The sequence below is a fragment of the Saccopteryx bilineata genome, chromosome 1 (assembly GCF_036850765.1).
Source record: "Saccopteryx bilineata isolate mSacBil1 chromosome 1, mSacBil1_pri_phased_curated, whole genome shotgun sequence".
NCBI lineage: Eukaryota > Metazoa > Chordata > Mammalia > Chiroptera > Emballonuridae > Saccopteryx > Saccopteryx bilineata.
The window spans coordinates 17,389,295-17,410,026 of NC_089490.1; the positions used below are offsets into that span (position 1 = coordinate 17,389,295).

Consider the following 20,732-nt stretch of genomic DNA (forward strand, 5'->3'; position numbering starts at 1 on the left):
CCTGTGAGAAGAGCTTGCAGAGAAGAGTGGGTTACCTCTGCAATCATCCTGTTGGTATCTCCTAAGAAAAGCAGGTTCAGAGCTTCTTCCTCGGTGCTTGCCTGGTGAAGAGACAGGTTTTTCAAGTGAATGTTCTGATCAGGGTCCTCCAATATCGTCACCTTCCTAGGGAAGTGGGAAACAGACATGGTACTTTGAAAAATCAAAAGAACTTGAAGTCTTTTTTTTTTTACAGGTTTTTTTTTTTTAAGCTGTATATTATGGTGTCTTGAACTTATAAAATCAAACAACACACGAGACAGCAGATAGTCCTCGATTAGCATCAAACACTGACATTATCCTGACAGCAGATCAAATAGCTTTGGGGCCGCAAAGTATATCACAGGCTCCTGATTTAAAGCCATCTGCTTTTTTGCCATCGTCAGATCCCTAAATCATATGAAAAGGCATTATAGTTACCAAACTAAAAATACAAATAGAGAACCTTCTACCTACATGTCAAAAAAACTTGGCCACATTGTCCTCTCTGTATAATAATTCAGCTTCTGACATAGGTCGTGCACAAATTTCTTGCCTACTTTCCCCCCTTTGGTTCAATTTCATATCAATTTCAGTTTTTACAGGGCACTTAACATTGGTAAGCTCATCAATCGAAAAATGATGAAAACCGAGGCATCCGTCACCCTGCTGGGAGTCATTGCCTTGTCTAGTTTCCTTACCAACGTGAGTAAAAAATATTCTCAAGAAGTCTTATAAAAGGCTGTCACTATTGGCCCTGGCCGGTTGGCTCAGTGGTAGAGCGTCGGTCTGGCGTGCAGAAGTCCTGGGTTCGATTCCTGGCCAGGGCACACAGGAGAAGCACCCATCTGCTTTTCCACCCCTCCCCCCTCTCCTTCCTCTCTGTCTCTCTCTTCCCCTCCTGCAGCCAAGGCTCCATTGGAGCAAAGATGGCCCGGGCGCTGGGGATGGCTCCTTGGCCTTTGCCCCAGGCGCTAGAGTGGCTCTGGTCGCAACAGAGCGATGCCCTGGAGGGGCAGAGCGTCGCCCCCTGGTGGGCGTGCCGGGTGGATCCCGGTCGGGCGCATGCGGGAGTCTGTTGGACTGTCTCTCCCGTTTCCAGCTTCAGAAAAATACAAAAAAAAAAAAAAGGCTGTCACTATTATTTTCACATCCATCAATCAGCTAGATGTGTTTCTTGATCCTTTTTCTCTTACAACGTAACCTTTTCCTTCCACTGCGTCCTTACAGTAGGAGCGCCGGGGCTGGAATCACACTCCTCTACTGAAACTGCCTCATGGGCACGCCGGTGTCAACGCCACTTCCACCCAGGTGAGTCCTAACCCCGTCCTCAGAGCTCCCTTGCCCACGCTTTCCACAGAGTCCTCGCGGCACTTTCTGCAGCCGGACGCAGCTCCGCCCAGCTCCCCCTACTCCGCGTCAGTGCGCGACTGCAGAGCCGAGCAGTCCAGTTACAGCGAGAGTTCCCGCTTGCCTCTTGAGTTTCGCCTTCCTCACTTTCCTCAGAATTGTTCGGGGAAGGAAATCGTATTATTTACAAGGATTGCCAAAATGTGTCCAGGAATCTGCGCTGGCTGAGCACCCTTGGGAGTGACGACAGCGGGCCAGGGCTGGCACCAGCCCCACAGCCCGTCTCTGAAAGTGTAATTGCCAAATAAACATTTGCCACCTGCCTACTTATAAAAACACACTGAGAATACCTTAAAAACAAAATGAGGATTTCACAAACACCGTAAGTTTTCATTCTCCCCTTTTATAAAGAGGTAATCTGGACTTCCGTACGTAATTTGTGGGCACTGAGAACACTAATCACAGGAAGGCGATGTAGCTCTACCAGCACATCTGTGGCCAATATGTCACTAATATCGTATTCCTGTGCCAAAGTTTGGGCTCCTTTCTGTCTCCTCCAACAATACCAACTAAGATGGAAAAAGATCTCTCCCCTTGATGAAAACAAGTGTATTTTATTTATTTTTCAACAAGACTCATAAGTAAGCTTATTAAAAATGCTTCAGAGTTCACAAATGCTTGGAACACATGAAGACATTTTTAACCGAAGTGGATGACTTGCGTTCTATTTTGGGGAAGCTTTTTAAATTCTCCACAATTTATTTCCACCCTGATCCTTCTGAAGTCCTCGAGAAGATCTGGCTAAATTCAATCTCTTGGGAAGTAGAAGTTACAAATCTTCCTACATCTACAGATTCTGGGGCTTAAAGTGAAAGAAGGTGAGTAATATTGGAAGGAAATAAAAGCATGAAATAAGTGATGAGACAATACAGGAAAAGTGAGAAGGGCGCCCTGTCTTTTCAACAGGAAGATAAAAAGAGTTCTCCAGCGCGGAGGACAAGGCGTCTCTGACTCCCGTGGCGGGGCCGAGGCAGGTACGGCACTGCCCCGTGCCTTCCGAGTGAGCCCAGAGAGGGGAGCCTGGGCAGCAGGAACTGCGTCACAGAGAAGGGTGCTGACACCCACTGGGCACCGAAAGCGGGACCGACACCCACAGTGTCTCATTGACTCCAGGTGTTCTCACCTTGGCTGCACACAGGACCAGCCCACAGAACTTAAAACCAGTCGAACACCCAACACCGGTGCCAGGTCCCACCCATCCTGAGAGGTTCCCATTGGACTTCCCGGGCGTGTGGCCTGGGTATCAGACTTTGTCAAAGCTCCAGGTGAGTCTCCTGGGCAGCCCAGGTGGAGAGCCACTGGCTTCATCTCTCCTAGCCTTTCCAGGTAGACAAATGGGAGGAGGTGTCTGGCTTCTTCACCTGTACTTTCCACTCGGCCCCACCCCATGCCCAGAGCGCAGTCATTCATCTTCTTGTTTGTCCCCGAAGCCACTCTTGAGCCACACCTAATAGGCAAGGTCACGTCTTAATAGCCTGCCCTTCCAGGGGAAGCTCCTCTTCTGCCTCCCAACTGCGCAGCTGATGGGTCAACCAAGCCCCCCATTAACCACAACAATAACTGAAGCTCAGCCTGGTATTAGACATCTACCTGAACTTCCATAGGGTCTCTACCTATTGCTGAGTCGATCTAAGTGAGAGTAAGGGCACACCAGACATAGATCTCTCACCATTATTTCACTGAAATAAGAAACACAGGAAACAAGTAACTACAGGATTCTAAGAGCGGTCACTTTATTAGACAACCGAAATGGATTTAGGGTTGTATTTATATAGAACGATCAGAAACGGAAGGTAGAGAGTGTTTGTGAAATGTCTGTTGTCAATGGCATTTGGCTAAGCTACCTTTTCCTTCAACGTGGCTCAGAGCCTTTGATCTCCAATGTGGCTACTTCAGAACTATTATGCTTCATATTTACTTCCAGGTGCTTGGCTGGCTTTGTCACTTTGATCAAAATAAATTTGCGCATGCCCCCCTTCCCTCAGCTGTCTTTTATACTGTACCACTACCCATTTCTCTGACTCATCTAATAGTATGTTTCCCTCACTATTTTCTGATTTCTTGCCCATGGGGGGTTTTGAAAAAGATATAAGAAGGCAGGTTGGTGTCCAGATCGTTTAGCTTCTTTGCGGGCTCTCTCCCTGCTTAGGGCTCATCACCGGGCTCACTAGCAATGGCTCCATCTCTGGCATCCATATGGGTTCTCCTGCGGGGCCTGTTTCTCTCTACAGTCAGAGAGACCTTGCCAGCTCTTCTCCCTGGAGTCTTCGGACTTCCCCTTACTGCCCCTCTTTGTCCTAAGCCTTACAGCCCTGCCCACGTGTAAGCCCCGCCCTGCCCACCCCCAGGGCTTTGCTCAGAAAGCCCCAGCCTGAGTGATGCCTTGGGTTCTCCTTCTTGCCTAGGTGGGCTGATCTGGGAAGGAGAGTGCCTTACACTGCTGCTGGTGGGACGCTTTTTCAAAGTTGGAGGGAATAAGAACCACTAGCAAAAGTTTCTCCTCCAGTTGCTTTCTTCCCTGGCCCCATTCCCCACCCCACCCCCAAGAATCAATAGCTATTTCCTGAGTCCTTAGTCGTCACTTGATTCTGACTATAATTTTCATGGACATGAAAGAGGGCTTTATTAGAGTTTCTTAAATAAACATCTTAATTCCAAGATGGAAACCCCCAAACTATTTATTTGGTACTTTTTAGAAAGGGCCTGCGAATCATTTTTCCTCCAAAAATGTTTCTAAAATGTTTAGATTTCAAGCAAAAGTCACTGATAGGCCTTAACTTGGACACCTAAGTGGAAAAGTTCTGCTAAGTACACTCGGTCTGCTTAATGATGGGGGAGAAGCGAGCTTTGTGTTTTCTCTGTAAACAGAGAATCTTTTCCATTTAGCTGCATAGTTGGAACTTGCAGGCTCTAACTGACTGGAGGACACACAAAGAGCCCTAGCCAAGCTCTTGTTCTCGGTAATGGAAGCCATCAATGAAAGAACCCGCCCCACCCACGCTCTGCCCCCACAACATTCCAACACCACCAGCCCGTTGAACAGGAGCGTGCCAGGAGTTACTGCCATGAATCTGATACCGCTATAGACAAATGCTGCCATGGTGATCTCTATTTTTTTTCCTACTTGCAAATGCCTCATTTCATTGTGCGGAAAAGGCACTGCTCAATGGTACCACGTCCAAGCAGGTGCTATTAACATGATGAGCTTGTATATTTATTAGGATAAGTGTCTGTCAGAGTAAAGTGCCTTCTAACAAAACCAGCACATTATAACAATTTCCCAACAAATGACAGGCGTGCCTTTTAATAATTCGCATAAAGTTGACATAGAGACTAGAGGTAGCCCTGTCTAGTTATGCTGATTTAGAGCAATATCAACAGTAGGCAAACCCCATGAAAATGTGAGGGGAATGTTTCACATGTAAACACAGTATCACTATTTGTTTCAATAAAGAGAATATTCTCTGGTTCAGCAATTTTGAACTTCCTTTTATGTTTTAGCTCAGCACACATTCTCAGAAGTTCTCTGCGGTGAAACTTTGGGGAGAAGAGGAGAAACTTTGGGGAACCTTTTAGAAGAAATATGTAAGGAGGGGAGGTCCTCTTCCTGCATTGTAACAATTTCAAAGGTAGATTTTTTTTATGTTGATTTTTAAAAATCTAAAAGATTTCCTCTGTTATAAATTACAAAGAGTTGAAATATATCAGTTGAAGAAGTTTTATGAACCTACAATACTTTTTGTACTGGTCTTAACTTATATAGAACAAGATAAAAGTAATGGATATTTTTGCTATTTAATGACTAATTGAAATATTTATGTGAAAACTCTTTCTAGTAGCTCAAAATTCTATTTTTTCTTTATAGTTTTATTTAACATATTTTTATGGATAATGAAGAATATAGCTAGTCACATGACATTGTAGAAATTAAGCTATTTAAGTTAACCTACTAAAATACCAGATTCTTCAGCAGATATTAAAGGAAAAATTATACTAATTTTTCTAAAATGTTGAGGATATTAGCAAAAGTAATATTTCTAACCCATTCTATGAGGCCAGCATTATACTAATACCAAAACTAGACAAAGACATTACAAGAATTACAGGCCATTATTTCTCATGAACATAGAGATATACAAATTATCAAGAAAGTATAAGCAAATTGAATCTAATAATATATAAAACAAATTATACGTTATGACCAAATGGAATTTATTCCAGGTATACAAAGCTAATTCAACATGCAAAAATCAATTATATAATCAATCATATCAACCTACTAAAAAAGAAAAATCACATGACCTCCTAAAGTTGCAGTAAAAAAACTACTGGACCTGATAAATGAGTTCAGCAAGGTGGCAGGATATAAAATTAATATTCAGAAATCAGAGGAACTTTTATAAACCAGCAAGGAACTGTCTGAAAGAGAAATTAAGAAAACAATCCTCTTCACTATTACAACAACAAAAAAAATAAAGTTACCTAGGAATAAATTTAACCAAGGAGGTTAAAGACTTGTACTTGGAAAATTATAAAACATTAATAAAAGAAATCAAGGAAGATACAAACAAGAGGAAGCATATGCCATGTTCATGGATAGGAAGAATAAACATCATGAAAATGTCTATATTACCCAGAGCAATTTATAAATTCAATGCAATTCCTATTAAAATACCAATGACATAGTTCAAAAATATAGAACAAGTATTCCAAAAATTTATATGGAACCAAAAAAGAACACGAATAGCCTTAGCAATCTTGAAAAACAAGAATAAAGTGGGTGGTATCACATTTCCTGATATCAAGTCATATTACAAGGCCATTGTACTCAAAGCAGCTTGGTACTGGCATAAAAACAGGCATATATATCAATGGAACAGAACAGAGAACCCAGAAATAAACCCACACCTTTATAGACAATTGATATTTGACAAAGGAGGTAAGAGCATACAATGGAGTAAAGACAGTCTCTTTAACAAATGCTGTTGGGAAAATTAGACAGCTACCTGCAAAAAAATGAAACTAGACCACCAACTTACACCATTCACAAAAATAAACTCAAAATGGATAAAAGACTTAAATGTAAGTCATGAAACCATAAGCATCTTAGAAGAAAACATAGGCAATAAGCTCTCCAACATCTCTCACAGCAATATATTTGCTGATTTATCTCCATGAGCAAGTGAAATAAAGGACAGAATGAACAAATGGGACTATATCAAACTAAAAAGCTTTTGCACAGCTAAAGACAATATGAACAAAATAAAAAGACAAACCACACAATGGGAAAACATATTCAACAATACGTCTGATAAGGGGTTAATAACCAAAATTTATAAAGAATTTGTAAAACTCAACACCAGGAAGATAAACAATCCAATCAAAAAATGGGCAAAATAAATGAATAGACATTTCTTCAAAGAGGACATACCGATGGCCAATAGGCAGATGAAAAAATGTTCAACATCACTAATCATTAGAGAAATGCAAATTAAAACCACGAGATACCACCTCACACCAGTCAGAATGGCGCTCATTAACAAAACAACACATAAAAAGTGCTGGCGAGGATGTGGAGAAAAGGGGACCCTCCTGCACTGCTGGTAGGAATATGTAGACTGGTGCAGCCACTGTGGAAAACAGTATGGAGATTCCTCAAAAAGTTAAAAATGGAACTGCCTTTTGACCCAGCTATCCCACTTTTAGGAATATATCCTAAGAATACCAAATCACTGATTCAAAAGGAGAAAATGCACCCCATGCTGCAGCATTGTTCACAATAGCCAAGATCTGGAAACAGCCCAAGTGTCCTTCAGTGGACCAGTGGATTAAAAAGCAGAGGTACATATACACAATGGAATACTATGCGGCCATGAAAAAGAAGGAAATCTTACCTTTTGCAACAACATGAATGAACCTAGAAACTATGATGTTAAGTGAAGTAGGCCAGGCAGAGAAAGAAAAATATCAGATGACGTCAGTCATTTGAGGAATTCAATGAACAATGTGAACTGAGGAATAGAGACAGAGGCAGGATCAAAGGGACCAGAGGGAAAGTGGACAGAGAGAGGGAAAGGGGATGAGAGGATGAGATCAGAGAAGAGAAAGAGATTAGTGAAATTATATACACATAACACAGTGTTATAGAGAGCAGAAAAACAAATCCTGGAGGGAAGGGAGGAAGGCGTTGGAGGAGAGGGGTAAGGGGGATGTCAAGGGGAACACAGGGATGGGGGAAATATATTTGGAAGAACACTTGAATCTATGTAGACACAATAAATTAAAATCAATTAAAAATCACATGACCATATCAATAGATGCATAAAAAGCATTTGACAAAATCTGACTCCCATTCATGATAAAAAACTTTCAGTAAACTAGGAATAAAGAGGAACATTCTCAATTTGATAAAGATTACTACAAAACCTACAGCTAACATCATACCAAATGGTGAGAAACCCAAAGCTTTCCCATTAAGATCAGATATAAGGTAAGGGTATCCTCTCTCACCCTGCTTTTCAACATTGTACTGGAAGTCTTTACTGATGCAATAATGCGAAAATGGAAATGGAAGGTATATGAATTGGGAAGAAAGAAATAAAACAGTCTTTGTTGACAGGTGACAATCACCTACACAGAAAATCCAAAAGAACTGACAGATGACAATCATCTTTACAGAAAAGGCAAAAGAATTAAAAAAAAATCTCTTAGAACTAGTAAGTGATTACAACAACATTGTAGAATACAAGGTTAATATACAAAAGTTATTGTTTTCCTGTATACTGGCAATGACCAGGTGGCAATTGGAATTAAAAACAAAATACCATTTACATTAGCACTCAACAAAATGAAATAACAAAATATTCACGAGATCTACATGAAGAAAACCACAAAACTCTGATGAAAGAAACCAAAGAATAACTAAATAAATAGATAGTTCATGTTCATGGATAAGGAGACTCAATGTTGTCTAGATGTCTGTTCTTCCCAACTTGATATACAAATTCAATGCAGTCCCAATCAAAACCCCAGCAAATTATTTTGTGGATGTTGACAAAATACTTCTAGAATTTATATGGAGTGGCAAAAGACAAAGAATAGCAAATAAGTATTGAAAAAAGAACAAAATTGGAGGACTGACACTACCAATTTTAAGACCTGTGTTGGCATAGATCAATGGAACAGAATAAAGAGCCCAGAAATAGACCCACATAAATATGGTCAGCTGATCTTTCGCAAAGGAGCAAAGGCAATACAATGAAACAAATACAGTCTCTTCAACAAATGGTGTTAAAACAACTGGACATCCACATGAAAACAGATGGATCTAGACACAGACCTTACTGACGCTTTTCACAAAAATGAACACAAATGGATCGTAGAACTACATGTAAAATGCAAAACTATTAAAATCCTACAAAATAACATGCAGAGAAACCTAGATGACCTTGGATATGGTGATGCCTTTTTAGATATAACACTGAAGACACAATCCTTGAAAGAAATAATTGATAAGCTGTACTTCATTAAAGTTAAAAACTTTGGTTCTGCACAAGATAATGGCAATAAAAGTAAGAGATAAGCCCCAGACTGTGAGAAAACATTTGTAAAAGACACATCTGATAAAGGTCTGTTATCCCAAATATACAAAGAACTCTTAAAACTCAACAATATGTAAACAACCCAATTAAGAAACAAGGAAAAGATCTAAACAGACACCTTATCAAAGAAGATGCATAGTTTGAAAATAAGCATAAGAAAAAACGCTCCACATCACAGGTCATCAGGGAAATGCAAGTTAAAACAATGAGACACCACTACACACATAATAACATGGCCGGAATCTGTAACGCTGACGACATCAAACTGGTGAGCATGGGAAGTAACAGGAAGTCTTCAACATTGCTGGTGGGGATACCAAATGGCACTCACACTGTGGAAGACAGTTTGGCTATTTTCTCACAAAACTAAACATACTTTGACTATATGATCCAGCATCTGTGCTCCTTGGTTTTTACCCAAAGGGGGTGAAAACAATGTTCACACAAAACTTGCACATGGAAGTTTACGGCAGCTTGATTCATAATTTTAAAAGGCTTGGAAGCAACCAAGATGTCCTTCAGTAGGTGAATGGATAAATAAGCTTGGCACATCCAGACAATGGGACAGTCATCAACATGAAAAAGAAATGAGCTATTAAGCCAAAAAAATAAACCCAAAACAAAAACCCATAGATATTACCTAGGGAAAGAGTCCAGACTGGAAAGGCTACAAAATCCATGATTCTAACTACATGAAATTCTGGGTAAGGCAAGACTCTGAGGACCGCAGAGGTAAGGTAGAGGAATGAGCAGGATTCTGTTTTCTCTCAGCCCTGCGAGGATATAGCAAGAAGTCAGCCGTCTGCAAGCCAGAAAAAGAGCCGTCCCCCAGAACCCAGCCTGCTGGCACCTGGACTGTGGACTTCCCAGTCTCCAGGACTTCAAGAAGGGTCCAAAGCACAAGTGGAAGGACTGGCTGTCAGAGTCAGTTTCTGAGACTAGAGAAGAGGAGGTGAGTGGGAACTGGACGGGAGGCAGGAAGTTGAAGGAATTCCTGTTTCACAGTTTCCATATTCTCTCTGAGCTAAGGATGCAACTGGCTTCAAAGAGAATTGGTGCAGGTAGTCCTTGACTCAAGAGCCAGATGTTTGATATAGATGTTGCGAGGAAAAGGGAGACAAAGGCTTGGGCAAAGGAAGCCACTGCTGAGCAGGCGAAGGTCCCACCCAGCTGAGGTGGGAGACCGTAGTGCAGCGGAGTTTTTCTCCAGCCATCTCCAAACTCCCCGTTTGAAATGAGGGTCCTCCCTTGTTCTGTCCTTAAGGAAGCCAGAGCACGCTCTCACTGGCTGTGTAAGGTTGCAATGATCAGTTTATGAGTCTGTTCCACTAGACTAGAGCCCTTTGAGGGCAGGGACGGGCAGTCTCAGAGCCTTGCAGAGTGGCTGACACACAACAGGAGAGCCGAAATGGACTCAAACCCTCGGCTCACGTGGGACGCCCCCGCAGCCTGAAGAAGCCCGACCACCCACAGTCTGCCCGGAGCACGGAGGGAATGCCGGGACACAACACGGGTCTCCGTGGGACGCAGCCTGAAGAAGCCCGGACACCCACAGTCTGCCCGGAGCACGGAGGGAATGCCAGGACACACGCGGGTCTCCGTGGGACGCCCCCGCAGCCTGAAGAAGTCCGACCACCCACAGTCTGCCCGGAGCACCGGGGGAATGCCGGGACACACGCGGGTCTCCGTGGCCAGAGCACCAACACCCCAGCTCTGATGTTCGACGGACTGAGGTTGATACCCTGGTCAATATTTTGGCAGACTCGGAATTGGAGAAATATCACACAATCAATGTTTACCTCAGTTTAGTCATGCATCAAACATGGGTTATGATAGCTACTTCCTTAAGTGAAATGATGTATGAAAGGTCCCTAGCAAAAACACTAGCACAAGATAGGTGCCTATCTGCCCCTTTCAGAGATATCCCTGGTATCTTTGAAAAGAACTTCCTCTTGGGTGGAACAGGGAAGGGGTTAAGACAAGTCACCTGCAATAGAACACCCTGGGAAGCTTATTCAAAACTATTTCATGTTTGAATTTTCTAGAGGTAAAGGCCAGACATATATATATATATATAGATATATATATATATATATATTTTTTTTTTTTTTAACAACCATCCCAGGAGATTTTTATACATAGTCAAATTTCAATAAATTAAATTATTATTTTTTTAAATTTATTTATATATATAGAGAGAGAATGGAAGAGAGAGAGAGGGAGGAGAAAGATGAGAAGCATCCACTTGTAGTTGCTTCATTTGAGTTGTTCATTGTTTGCTTCTCATACGTGCCTTGACTGGGGGGGGCTGCAGCCTAGGCACTGACCCCTTGCTCAGGCCAGCGACCTTTGGGCTCAAGCCAGCGACCACGGGGTCATGTCTATGATCCCACGCTCAAGCCGGTGAGCCGGCTCTCCACTGTGCCACCCCCGGTCAGGCAATTGGGTTATGAATTTTACCCCTCTACTGTATTCCCTCACACTGCCACCTCAATGGCCCTCGTAACTTCCCACAATGCTCTGGGGTGACTCCCATTCATTTCAGTCCTACTCACTACTGACTACTTTTTCTATTAACCTTCACTCTCCCTCTCCCATCTTTGTTTCCACATGAACGCCACACTCCACTGCCCCAAGTCGGACACCTCCCCTCTGGGGCCATTTCATGCACCATCTTCCCTATGAATCTTTCCGTGATCACATGACCTGATGTGAGTTCTTTCTCCTTTCAGCACTTGTCATTCTTTGTGCCTCTCTTAGGAAGTTTTCCATATTCCCCCTATGCTGTTTTATACGAGTTTACCCGCTTTGTGAGAGTTCCACGAGAGCAAAGATGACGATAGTAAACTCAGTGCCTCACACAGTGTGTGGAGCAGAGTTGGGTTTTGATAAATGCTTGTTAGATAAATGAATGATTCCACATGACTAGACTCAGGCCGTGTGTGTGTTGAGCCTGCACATTAATCTCGTACATTAATCTCTACAGTAACTTGCAGTGCTTTATACTGATGAGGTTAGAAATGTGGTGAATTAGATTTAGCATCTGTCAACTTTTTTCCTTTGATAATAAATTTTTTTTTATTTATTTTTTATTTTTAACATTTTTTTTTTTTATAATTTTATTTTTTTAATGGGGTGACATCAATAAATCAGGATACATATATTCAAAGATAACAAGTCCAGGTTATCTTGTCGTTCAATTATGTTGCATACCCACCACCCAAAGTCAGATTGTCCTCTGTCACCTTCTATCTTGTTGTCTTTGTGCCCCTCCCCACCCCCTATCCCTCTCCCATTCCCCCCTCCCCCCCGTAACCACCACACTCTTGTCAATGTCTCTTAGTTTCAGTATTATGTCCCACCTACGTATGGAATAATACAGTTCCTGGTTTTTTCTGATTTACTTATTTCGCTTCGTATCATGTTATCAAGATCCCACCATTTTGCTGTAAATGTTCTGATGTCATCATTTCTTATGGCTGAGTAGTATTCCATAGTGTATATGTGCCACATCTTCTTTATCCAGTCATCTATTGATGGGCTTTTTGGTTGTTTCCATGTCCTGGCCACTGTGAACAATGCTGCAATAAACATGGGGCTGCATGTGTCTTTACGTATCAATGTTTCTGAGTTTTGGGGATATATACCCAGTAGAGGGATTGCTGGGTCATAAGGTAGTTCTATTTGCAGTTTTTTGAGGAACCACCATACTTTCTTCCATAATGGTTGTACTACTTTACATTCCCACCAACAGTGTATGAGGGTTCCTTTTTCTCCACAGCCTCTCCAACATTTGCTATTACCTGACTTGCTAATAACAGCTAATCGAACAGGTGTGAGGTGGTATCTCATTGCCGTTTTGATTTGCATTTCTCTAATAGCTAAAGAAGATGAGCATCTTTTCATACATCTGTTGGCCATTTGTATTTCTTCCTGGGAGAAGTGTCTATTCATATCCTCTTCCCATTTTTTTATTGGATTGTTTGTTTGTTGTTGAGTTTTATGAGTTCTTTGTATATTTTGGATATTAGGCCCTTATCTGAGCTGTTGTTTGAAAATATCATTTCCCATTTAGTTGGCTTTCTGTTTATTTTGTTATCAGTTTCTCTTGCTGAGCAAAAACTTCTTAGTCTGATGTAGTCCCATTCATTAATTTTTGCCTTCACTTCTCTTGCCATTGGAGTCAAATTCATAAAATGCTCTTTAAAACCCAGGTCCATGAGTTGAGTACCTATGTCTTCTTCTATGTACTTAATTGTTTCAGGTCTTATGTTTAGATCTTTGATCCATTTTGAGTTAATTTTTGTACAGGGAGAGAGACTGTAGTCCAGTTTCATTCTTTTGCATGTGGCTTTCCAGTTTTCCCAGCACCATTTATTGAAGAGGCTTTCTTTTCTCCATTGTGTGTTGTTGGCCCCTTTATCAAAAATTATTTGACTATATATATGTGGTTTTATTTCTGGACTTTCTATTCTGTTCCATTGGTCTGAGTGTCTATTTTTCTGCCAATACCATGCTGTTTTGATTGTCGTGGCCCTATAATAGAGTTTGAAGTCAGGTATTGTTATGCCCCTAGCTTCATTCTTTTTCTTTAGGATTGCTTTGGCTATTCGGGGTTTTTTATAGTTCCATATAAATCTGATGATTTTTTGCTCTATTTCTTTAAAAAACGTCATTGGAAGTTTGATGGGAATTGCATTAAATTTGTATATTGCTTTGGGTAACATAGCCATCTTGATTATATTTATTCTTCCTAGCCAAGAACAAGGTATATTCTTCCATCTCATTATATCTTTTTCGATTTCCCTTAACAATGGTTTATAGTTTTCATTATATAAGTCCTTTACATTCTTTGTTATGTTTATTCCTAAGTATTTTATTTTTTTTGTTGCAATCGTGAAGGGGATTATTCTTTTGAGTTCCTTCTCAGTTGTTTCATTGTTGGCATATAGAAAGGCTATTGACTTCTGTATGTTAATTTTGTATCCTGCGACCTTACTGTATTGGCTTATTGTTTCTAGTAGTCTTTTTGTGGATTCTTTGGGGTTTTCGATGTATAGGATCATATCATCTGCAAAAAGTGATACTTTTACTTCTTCTTTTCCGATATGGATGCCTTTTATTTCTTTGTCTTGTCTGATTGCTGTGGCGAGAACCTCTAGTACCACATTAAATAAGAGTGGAGAGAGTGGACAACCCTGTCTTGTTCCTGATTTAAGGGGGAAAGCCTTCAGTTTAGTGCCATTTAATATGATGTTAGCTGATGGTTTATCATATATGGCCTTTATCATGTTGAGATATTTTCCTTCTATACCCATTTTGTTGAGAGTCTTAAACATAAAATTGTGTTGTATTTTATCGAAAGCCTTTTCTGCATCTATTGATAAGATCATGTGGTTTTTGTTCTTTGTTTTGTTGATATGGTGTATTACATTAACCGTTTTACGTATGTTGAACCATCCTTGAGATTCTGGGATGAATCCCACTTGATCATGATGTATTATTTTTTTAATATGTTGTTGTATTCGATTTGCTAGTATTTTGTTTAGTATTTTAGCATCTGTATTCATTAGAGATATTGGTCTGTAGTTTTCTTTTTTTGTGCCATCCTTGCCTGGTTTTGGGATGAGGGTTATGTTGGCCTCATAAAATGTGTTTGGAAGTATTGCTTCTTCTTCAATTTTTTGGAAGACTTTGAGTAGAATAGGAACCAAGTCTTCTTTGAATGTTTGATAAAATTCGCTGGTATAGCCGTCAGGGCCTGGACTTTTATTTTTGGGGAGGTTTTTAATGGTTTTTTCTATTTCTTCTCTACTGATAGGTCTGTTTAGGCTTTCTGCTTCTTCTTGACTCAGTCTAGGAAGGTTGTATTTTTCTAGGAATTTATCCATTTCTTCTAGGTTGTTGAATTTAGTGGCATAAAGTTTTTCATAGTATTCTACAATAATTCTTTGTATATCTACAGTGTCCGTGGTGATTTCTCCTCTTTCATTTTGGATTTTGTTTATATGAGTTCTTTCTCTTTTTTCCTTGGTAAGTCTTGCCAAGGGTTTGTCAATTTTGTTGATCTTTTCAAAGAACCAGCTCCTTGTTCTATTAATTTTTTCTATAGTTTTTCTGTTCTCTAATTCATTTATTTCTGCTCTGATTTTTATTATTTCCTTTCTTCGGCTGGTTTTGGGTTGTCTTTGTTCTTCTTTTTCTAGTTCCTTAAGGTGGGAAGTTAAGTGGTTCACTTGGGCTCTCTCTTGTTTGTTCATATATGCCTGAAGCGATATGAACTTCCCTCTTATCACTGCTTTTGCTGCATCCCATAGATTCTGATATGTCGTATTGTCATTTTCATTAGTCTGTATATATCTTTTGATCTCTGCACTTATTTCTTCTTTGACCCATTCATTTTTTAAAAGTATGTTGTTTAGTTTCCACATTTTTGTGGGATTTTTTCCTCTTTTTTGCAGTTGAATTCTAGTTTCAAGGCTTTATGATCAGAAAATATGCTTGGTACAACTTCAATTTTTCTGAATTTGCTGATGTTGTTTTTGTGGCCCAACATATGGTCAATTCTTGAGAATGATCCATGTACACTGGAGAAAAATGTATACTCAGTCACTTTGGGATGAAATGTCCTGTAGATGTCTATCATATCCAGGTGCTCTAGTGTTTTGTTTAAGGCCACTATGTCTTTGTTGATTCTCTGTTTGGATGACCGATCTAGAGCCGTCAGCGGTGTATTGAGGTCTCCAAGTATGATTGTATTTTTGTCAGTTTTTGTTTTAAGATCAATAAGTAGCTGTCTTATATATTTTGGTGCTCCTTGGTTTGGTGCATATATATTAAGAATTGTTATGTCTTCTTGATTCAGTGTCCCCTTAGCCATTATGAAATGGCCATTTTTGTCTCTGAGTACTTTTCCTGTCTTGTAGTCAGCATTATCCGATATGAGTATTGCTACACCTGCTTTTTTTTGGATGTTATTTGCTTGGAGTATTGTTTTCCAGCCTTTCACTTTGAATTTGTTTTTATCCTTGTTACTTAGATGAGTTTCCTGTAGGCAGCATACAGTTGGATTTTGTTTTTTAATCCATTCTGCTACTCTGTGCCTTTTTATTGGTGAGTTTAATCCGTTTACATTTAGTGTAATTATTGATACTTGTGAGTTCCCTATTGCCATTTTATATCTTGCTTTCTGTTAGTTTCGTGTCTTGTTTGATCCTTCTCTTTCGTTTTTCTATCTTTTGTTTTTATTTGGTTGTATTCCATACATCTTTCCTCTGTTGCTATCTTTTTTATCTCATGTGCTTCTGTGGTGGTTTTTTCAATGGTGGTTACCTTTGAGTAATGAAAAGGGTCCCTACCCTGTTCATTGTAGCGAACTATTTTGTGAGTACTTTTGCACTCCATCGTCCTTTGCTACTGTTAATCTCCGTCTTCTCCCCCTCTTTCTTTTTGTTGTTGTCACAGGAGAAAGATGTTTTTAATTTGGTTTTATTGTGTTCTTCTTGGAGCTTTTACTTGTGGCTCTGTTTTTTTTTGTTCTTTGTATCTGATTGGAGAACCCCCTTTAGTAATTCCTGGAGTGGGGGTTTTCTGATGATAAATTCCCTCATCTTTTCTGTATCTGTGAATGTTTTTATTTCTCCTTCGTATTTGAAGGATAGCTTTGATGGGTATAGTATTCGTGGCTGAAAGTTCCTCTCTTTCAGGACTTTAAATATTGGGGTCCACTCTCTTCTAGCTTGTAGAGTTTCTGCTGAGAAATCTGATGATAATCTAATGGGCCTTCCTTTATATGTTGTATTCTTCTTTTCCCTGGCTGCCTTGAGAATTTTTTCTTTGCTGTTGGTTTGTGTCAATTTCATTATGATATGCCTTGGAGTAGGTTTGTTGGGGTTAAGAAAACTTGGAGTTCTGTTTGCTTCTTGAACTTGAGGCTTTAGTTCTTTCCACAGGCTTGGGAAGTTCTCATCTATTATTTGTTTGAGTATGTTCTCCATTCCATTTTCTCTCTCTTCTCCCTCTGATATACCTATTATTCTTATGTTATTCTTTTTGATGGAGTCAGATAATTCTTGTAGGGCTATCTCATTTTTTTTAATTTTTGAGTCTCCTTCTTCTTCTCTCTGTTGTGCCTCAAGTTGCTTGTCTTCTATTTCACTAATCCTCTCTTCTATCTGACCTGTTCTATTAGCTAAGCTTGTTACTTCGTTTTTCAGCTCGTGAATTGAGTTTTTCATCTCTGTTTGATTTGTTTTTATAGTTTCAATTTCCTTGGACATATATTCTTTGTGTTCATTGAGTTGTTTTCTGAGCTCCCTATATTGCCTTTCTGTGTTTTCTTGTATATCTCGGAGGATTTTTAGGATTTCTATCTTGAATTCTCTGTCATTTAGCTCCAAGGTTTCCAATATATTAAATTTTTTCTCCATAGATTTTTCCTCATCTAGCTGTGTTACCTCTCTTTCTTTTGTATCCATGATATTCAATTTTCTCTTCCTTAATGGCATCTGAGGGTGGTTTTGTTGATAGTATTAATGAGATTTAATAAAGAATAAAAAGTTAAAAAAATAAAAAAAAATAAAAAATCGAAAAGAGTTGTTTTTTTTAAAAAAAAATTAATAATGAAATAAAGAAAAATAAAATAAAATAAAAAATTTTAAAAAAAGGAAATTATTCCCCCCCTCCTTTTTTCCTCTCCTCTCCTCTCCCCTCTTTCTTGAGAAAATCTTGTGGTGGACTGTGAGTTATAACAAACAATGCCTGTGATGGAGGGCCTGAATTGGGGAGAAGTAATAAAGGGGCAAAAAAGAAAAAAAGAAAAAAAAAAAAAGAAAAAAAAAAGGAAAAAAAAAAAAAAGAAGAAAAAAAAAAAGAGCGTATGGACCCACAAAAAGCAAATAAGGAAAAAATTTGGGTCAAGAATAAAATGATTTGCTTTTAGGTGTTGGTTGTCTAAGAGTTATGATGAGAGGAATAAGAGGAAAACGGAAAAATGGGGGACAAATTAAAAACTTACTATTGTATTTAGTGGAACAAGAACTAGATAATATGGAGAGCCAGGGATGGGAGCACTGCTAGTGAGTTAAAAAGGTGAAGTAAAAACCCCCCAAAATGCCACAAACATAGGTTTGAGTCCCAGATAAGATAATTTGTTTGTTATTGAGGTTTGAATGAGAGGAGATGTAAAGGAGAAAGGAAGAAACTAATATAGAGGGAGAAAAGAAAGAGAGAGAGAGAAAAAAAAGAGGGAACCACTAAAAGAAGAAAAAAGAAAGGAGAGAGAGAGAGAGTTAAGGGTTTTGGAGTGCAACCCTCATAGAGAGAAAGGAAGAGAAGAGAAAAGATAATGGGAGATGTAACACTTATGGGTGGTGTAGTTCAAGGAGAGGAGAGAGTAAGACCAGTAGAGAGTTAATCGGCCAAATTGGAGGAAGAAAAAAAAGTATCAAGAATGAAGATAAGAGAAACAAACGAACAAATATAATAAAATGTGATAGGTTATAAAGTCTGCAGATTATTCTTGATTTTGAGAGGTTATCTTCTTGCTTTTTCTTTTCTCTCCCTCTTCCTGGTCGGTGACTCTGTACCCCGGGTTCTGCCCCTTTGGCACGCTCAGATAGAGGCTTGCAGTTGATAAGTCTCTATGGCAATGTCATGTATTGTGCTTTAGTCTTGTGGGAGTCGAGGCTCATTAGCATTTATAGGCTCCGACAGTGAGAGAGTCCGTGTTCCTGGAGCCTTTCTCCTAGTCTTTCCTTCCTCAATTAGTAGCCTGATAATCCAGCTATGGGGTTGCTGCTGCCTCTGCCTGGATAGTAAGAGGCTCAAAGAGCTGGCAACTCCCCACTCTATTTCCACTCAGCACAGGGCTCTGGGTAAGGCTCAGTCAGTCAGAGCTGCTAGCATAATCAGGCGGGCTTTCCGCCCACTCGAAGACCTCTGGCTCTGCCACTCTGTCCGGTAACACAAGCGGGCGCCCACTTCTGGGGGGCGCTTGGAGGAAACTCTCACTCACTGTCTGCGACCAGGATATCCAGCCAGCAGTCTCACGCTCTGAGTGAAACCCCCAACCGCAGGGAAAAGTTGCAGCGTTGGAATTGAGTCTCGCTCCGTCCCCGTGCGCGGCTTTTGCAAGGCGCTGGGGCGGCTCGAGATTCCGCTTTGGCCCACACAAAGGCCCCTGACTCTGCCCCTCTCTGCGATAACACGGGCGCGCACTGCGGAGGCACTCGGAGGAATCGCTCACTCCTTATCTGCGCGCGCAAACCAGGATATGAGGCCGGCCGCGGTTCCCTCTGAGTGAAACCCTCACCAGCACGGAAAATCTCCACCGTTGGAAGTAGTTCTCACTCCCTCCCGTGCGTGGCTTTCCCAGGGCGCTGGGGCTGCCCAGAGACTCTGTCCTCGGCCCACAGAAAGGCCTCTGACCCTGCCTCTCCGTGGGGCAACACGGGCACCCACTCTCGGGGCCTAGGAAGAAATTCTCGCCCACTAACTGCGCACCGACCAGGAGACCGGGTAAAATGGCCGCTCCGCTTGTCTTTCTTTGTTTGGGTTTGGCGCGAGTGTTAGCTTGTATTGCCCGGGTTGCCACAGGATCAGATTTTCCTCGGCTTGGATCTGTGTGCCACAGCCTGGTTCGGCCGTTTGTGCCGCGGCGGCCTGGATCTATTCACCCCCTTTGCCCGCCTCAGTTTCTATATTCACAGTTACCAGAGAAAGCCGCCCTGTTTAGGTTAGTGAGGAAGGCGGAGCATTTCTTACTCCCTTTTTCCTTCGGGGTTTGGTTATATATTTAGCCAATTTTTCACTCAATCATACCTTCGGGTGTATTGCGAAGAATCTGGAAGCTCCAAGTATAGGTTTTTCTGTTTCTGGTTGAAGATCTTGTTGAGTTTTGGGGGAGATTTATCGGTATCGCTTCCTACCTCGCCATTACTCTGACGTCATCTCGATAATAAATTATTTTAAAAACACAACACAGCCAAGATTTCAATACTAGATGCTGAAGTTTACTAACTTTTTCGTAATAATAACCATGACCGACCTGGGAAAACCTTAAATGGAGTATGTGTCCCTATTTAGGAAGACTAAAATTACACTAAAGTAAGGTGATTATTTTCCCAACAGTGCAGACCAGAAGAAGTTACACTGTTCCACTTCATGAGACATACTTAGAGTCTAACTATATTCTTTTTATAGCATACGATGTAAAAAGCTTTCAAAAACAGAAGTTCTGTTTTCACTTAAATTACTAAATACAGAACAGACTTAATATACATCTGTGTGTATATATGCATATATGTCTCTCTATAAACATATAGCCAACTCCTTTTAGTTAAACTTATTTTGTGACTGTAGATTCACATACAGCTGTTGAGACATAATGCAGAGATTCCTTGTACCTATACCCATTTTTCCCAACACTGACACCTTGTGAAACCATATTAAAAAAAACCACAGCCAGGACGACGGCATTGATACAATCCAGTGATCTAGGCAGGTGTTCCAGATTTGCATGTTTGTGTGGGTGTGTCTATCACATGGTGGGTTTTTTTTGTTTGTTTTTTTTGCATTTTTCTGAAGCTGGAAACAGGGAGAGACAGTCAGACAGACTCCCGCATGCGCCCGACCGGGATCCACCCGGCACGCCCACCATGGGGCGACGCTCTGCCCACCAGGGGGCGATGTTCTGCCTATCCT

The 20,732-nt window shown here is 40.6% G+C and overlaps 1 protein-coding gene across 2 annotated transcripts in view; it reads right to left on the reverse strand.

The window, feature by feature from the left end:
- Positions 1 to 20,732, reverse strand: part of KIF6 (kinesin family member 6) — a 403,829-nt gene that overhangs the window by 277,125 nt on the left and 105,972 nt on the right. For both annotated transcript variants that reach the window (XM_066252931.1, XM_066252930.1), the window contains exon 6: positions 36 to 165. In XM_066252931.1, coding sequence (XP_066109028.1) covers positions 36 to 165 — 130 coding nt within the window. The remainder of the gene's footprint in view (positions 1 to 35; positions 166 to 20,732) is intronic.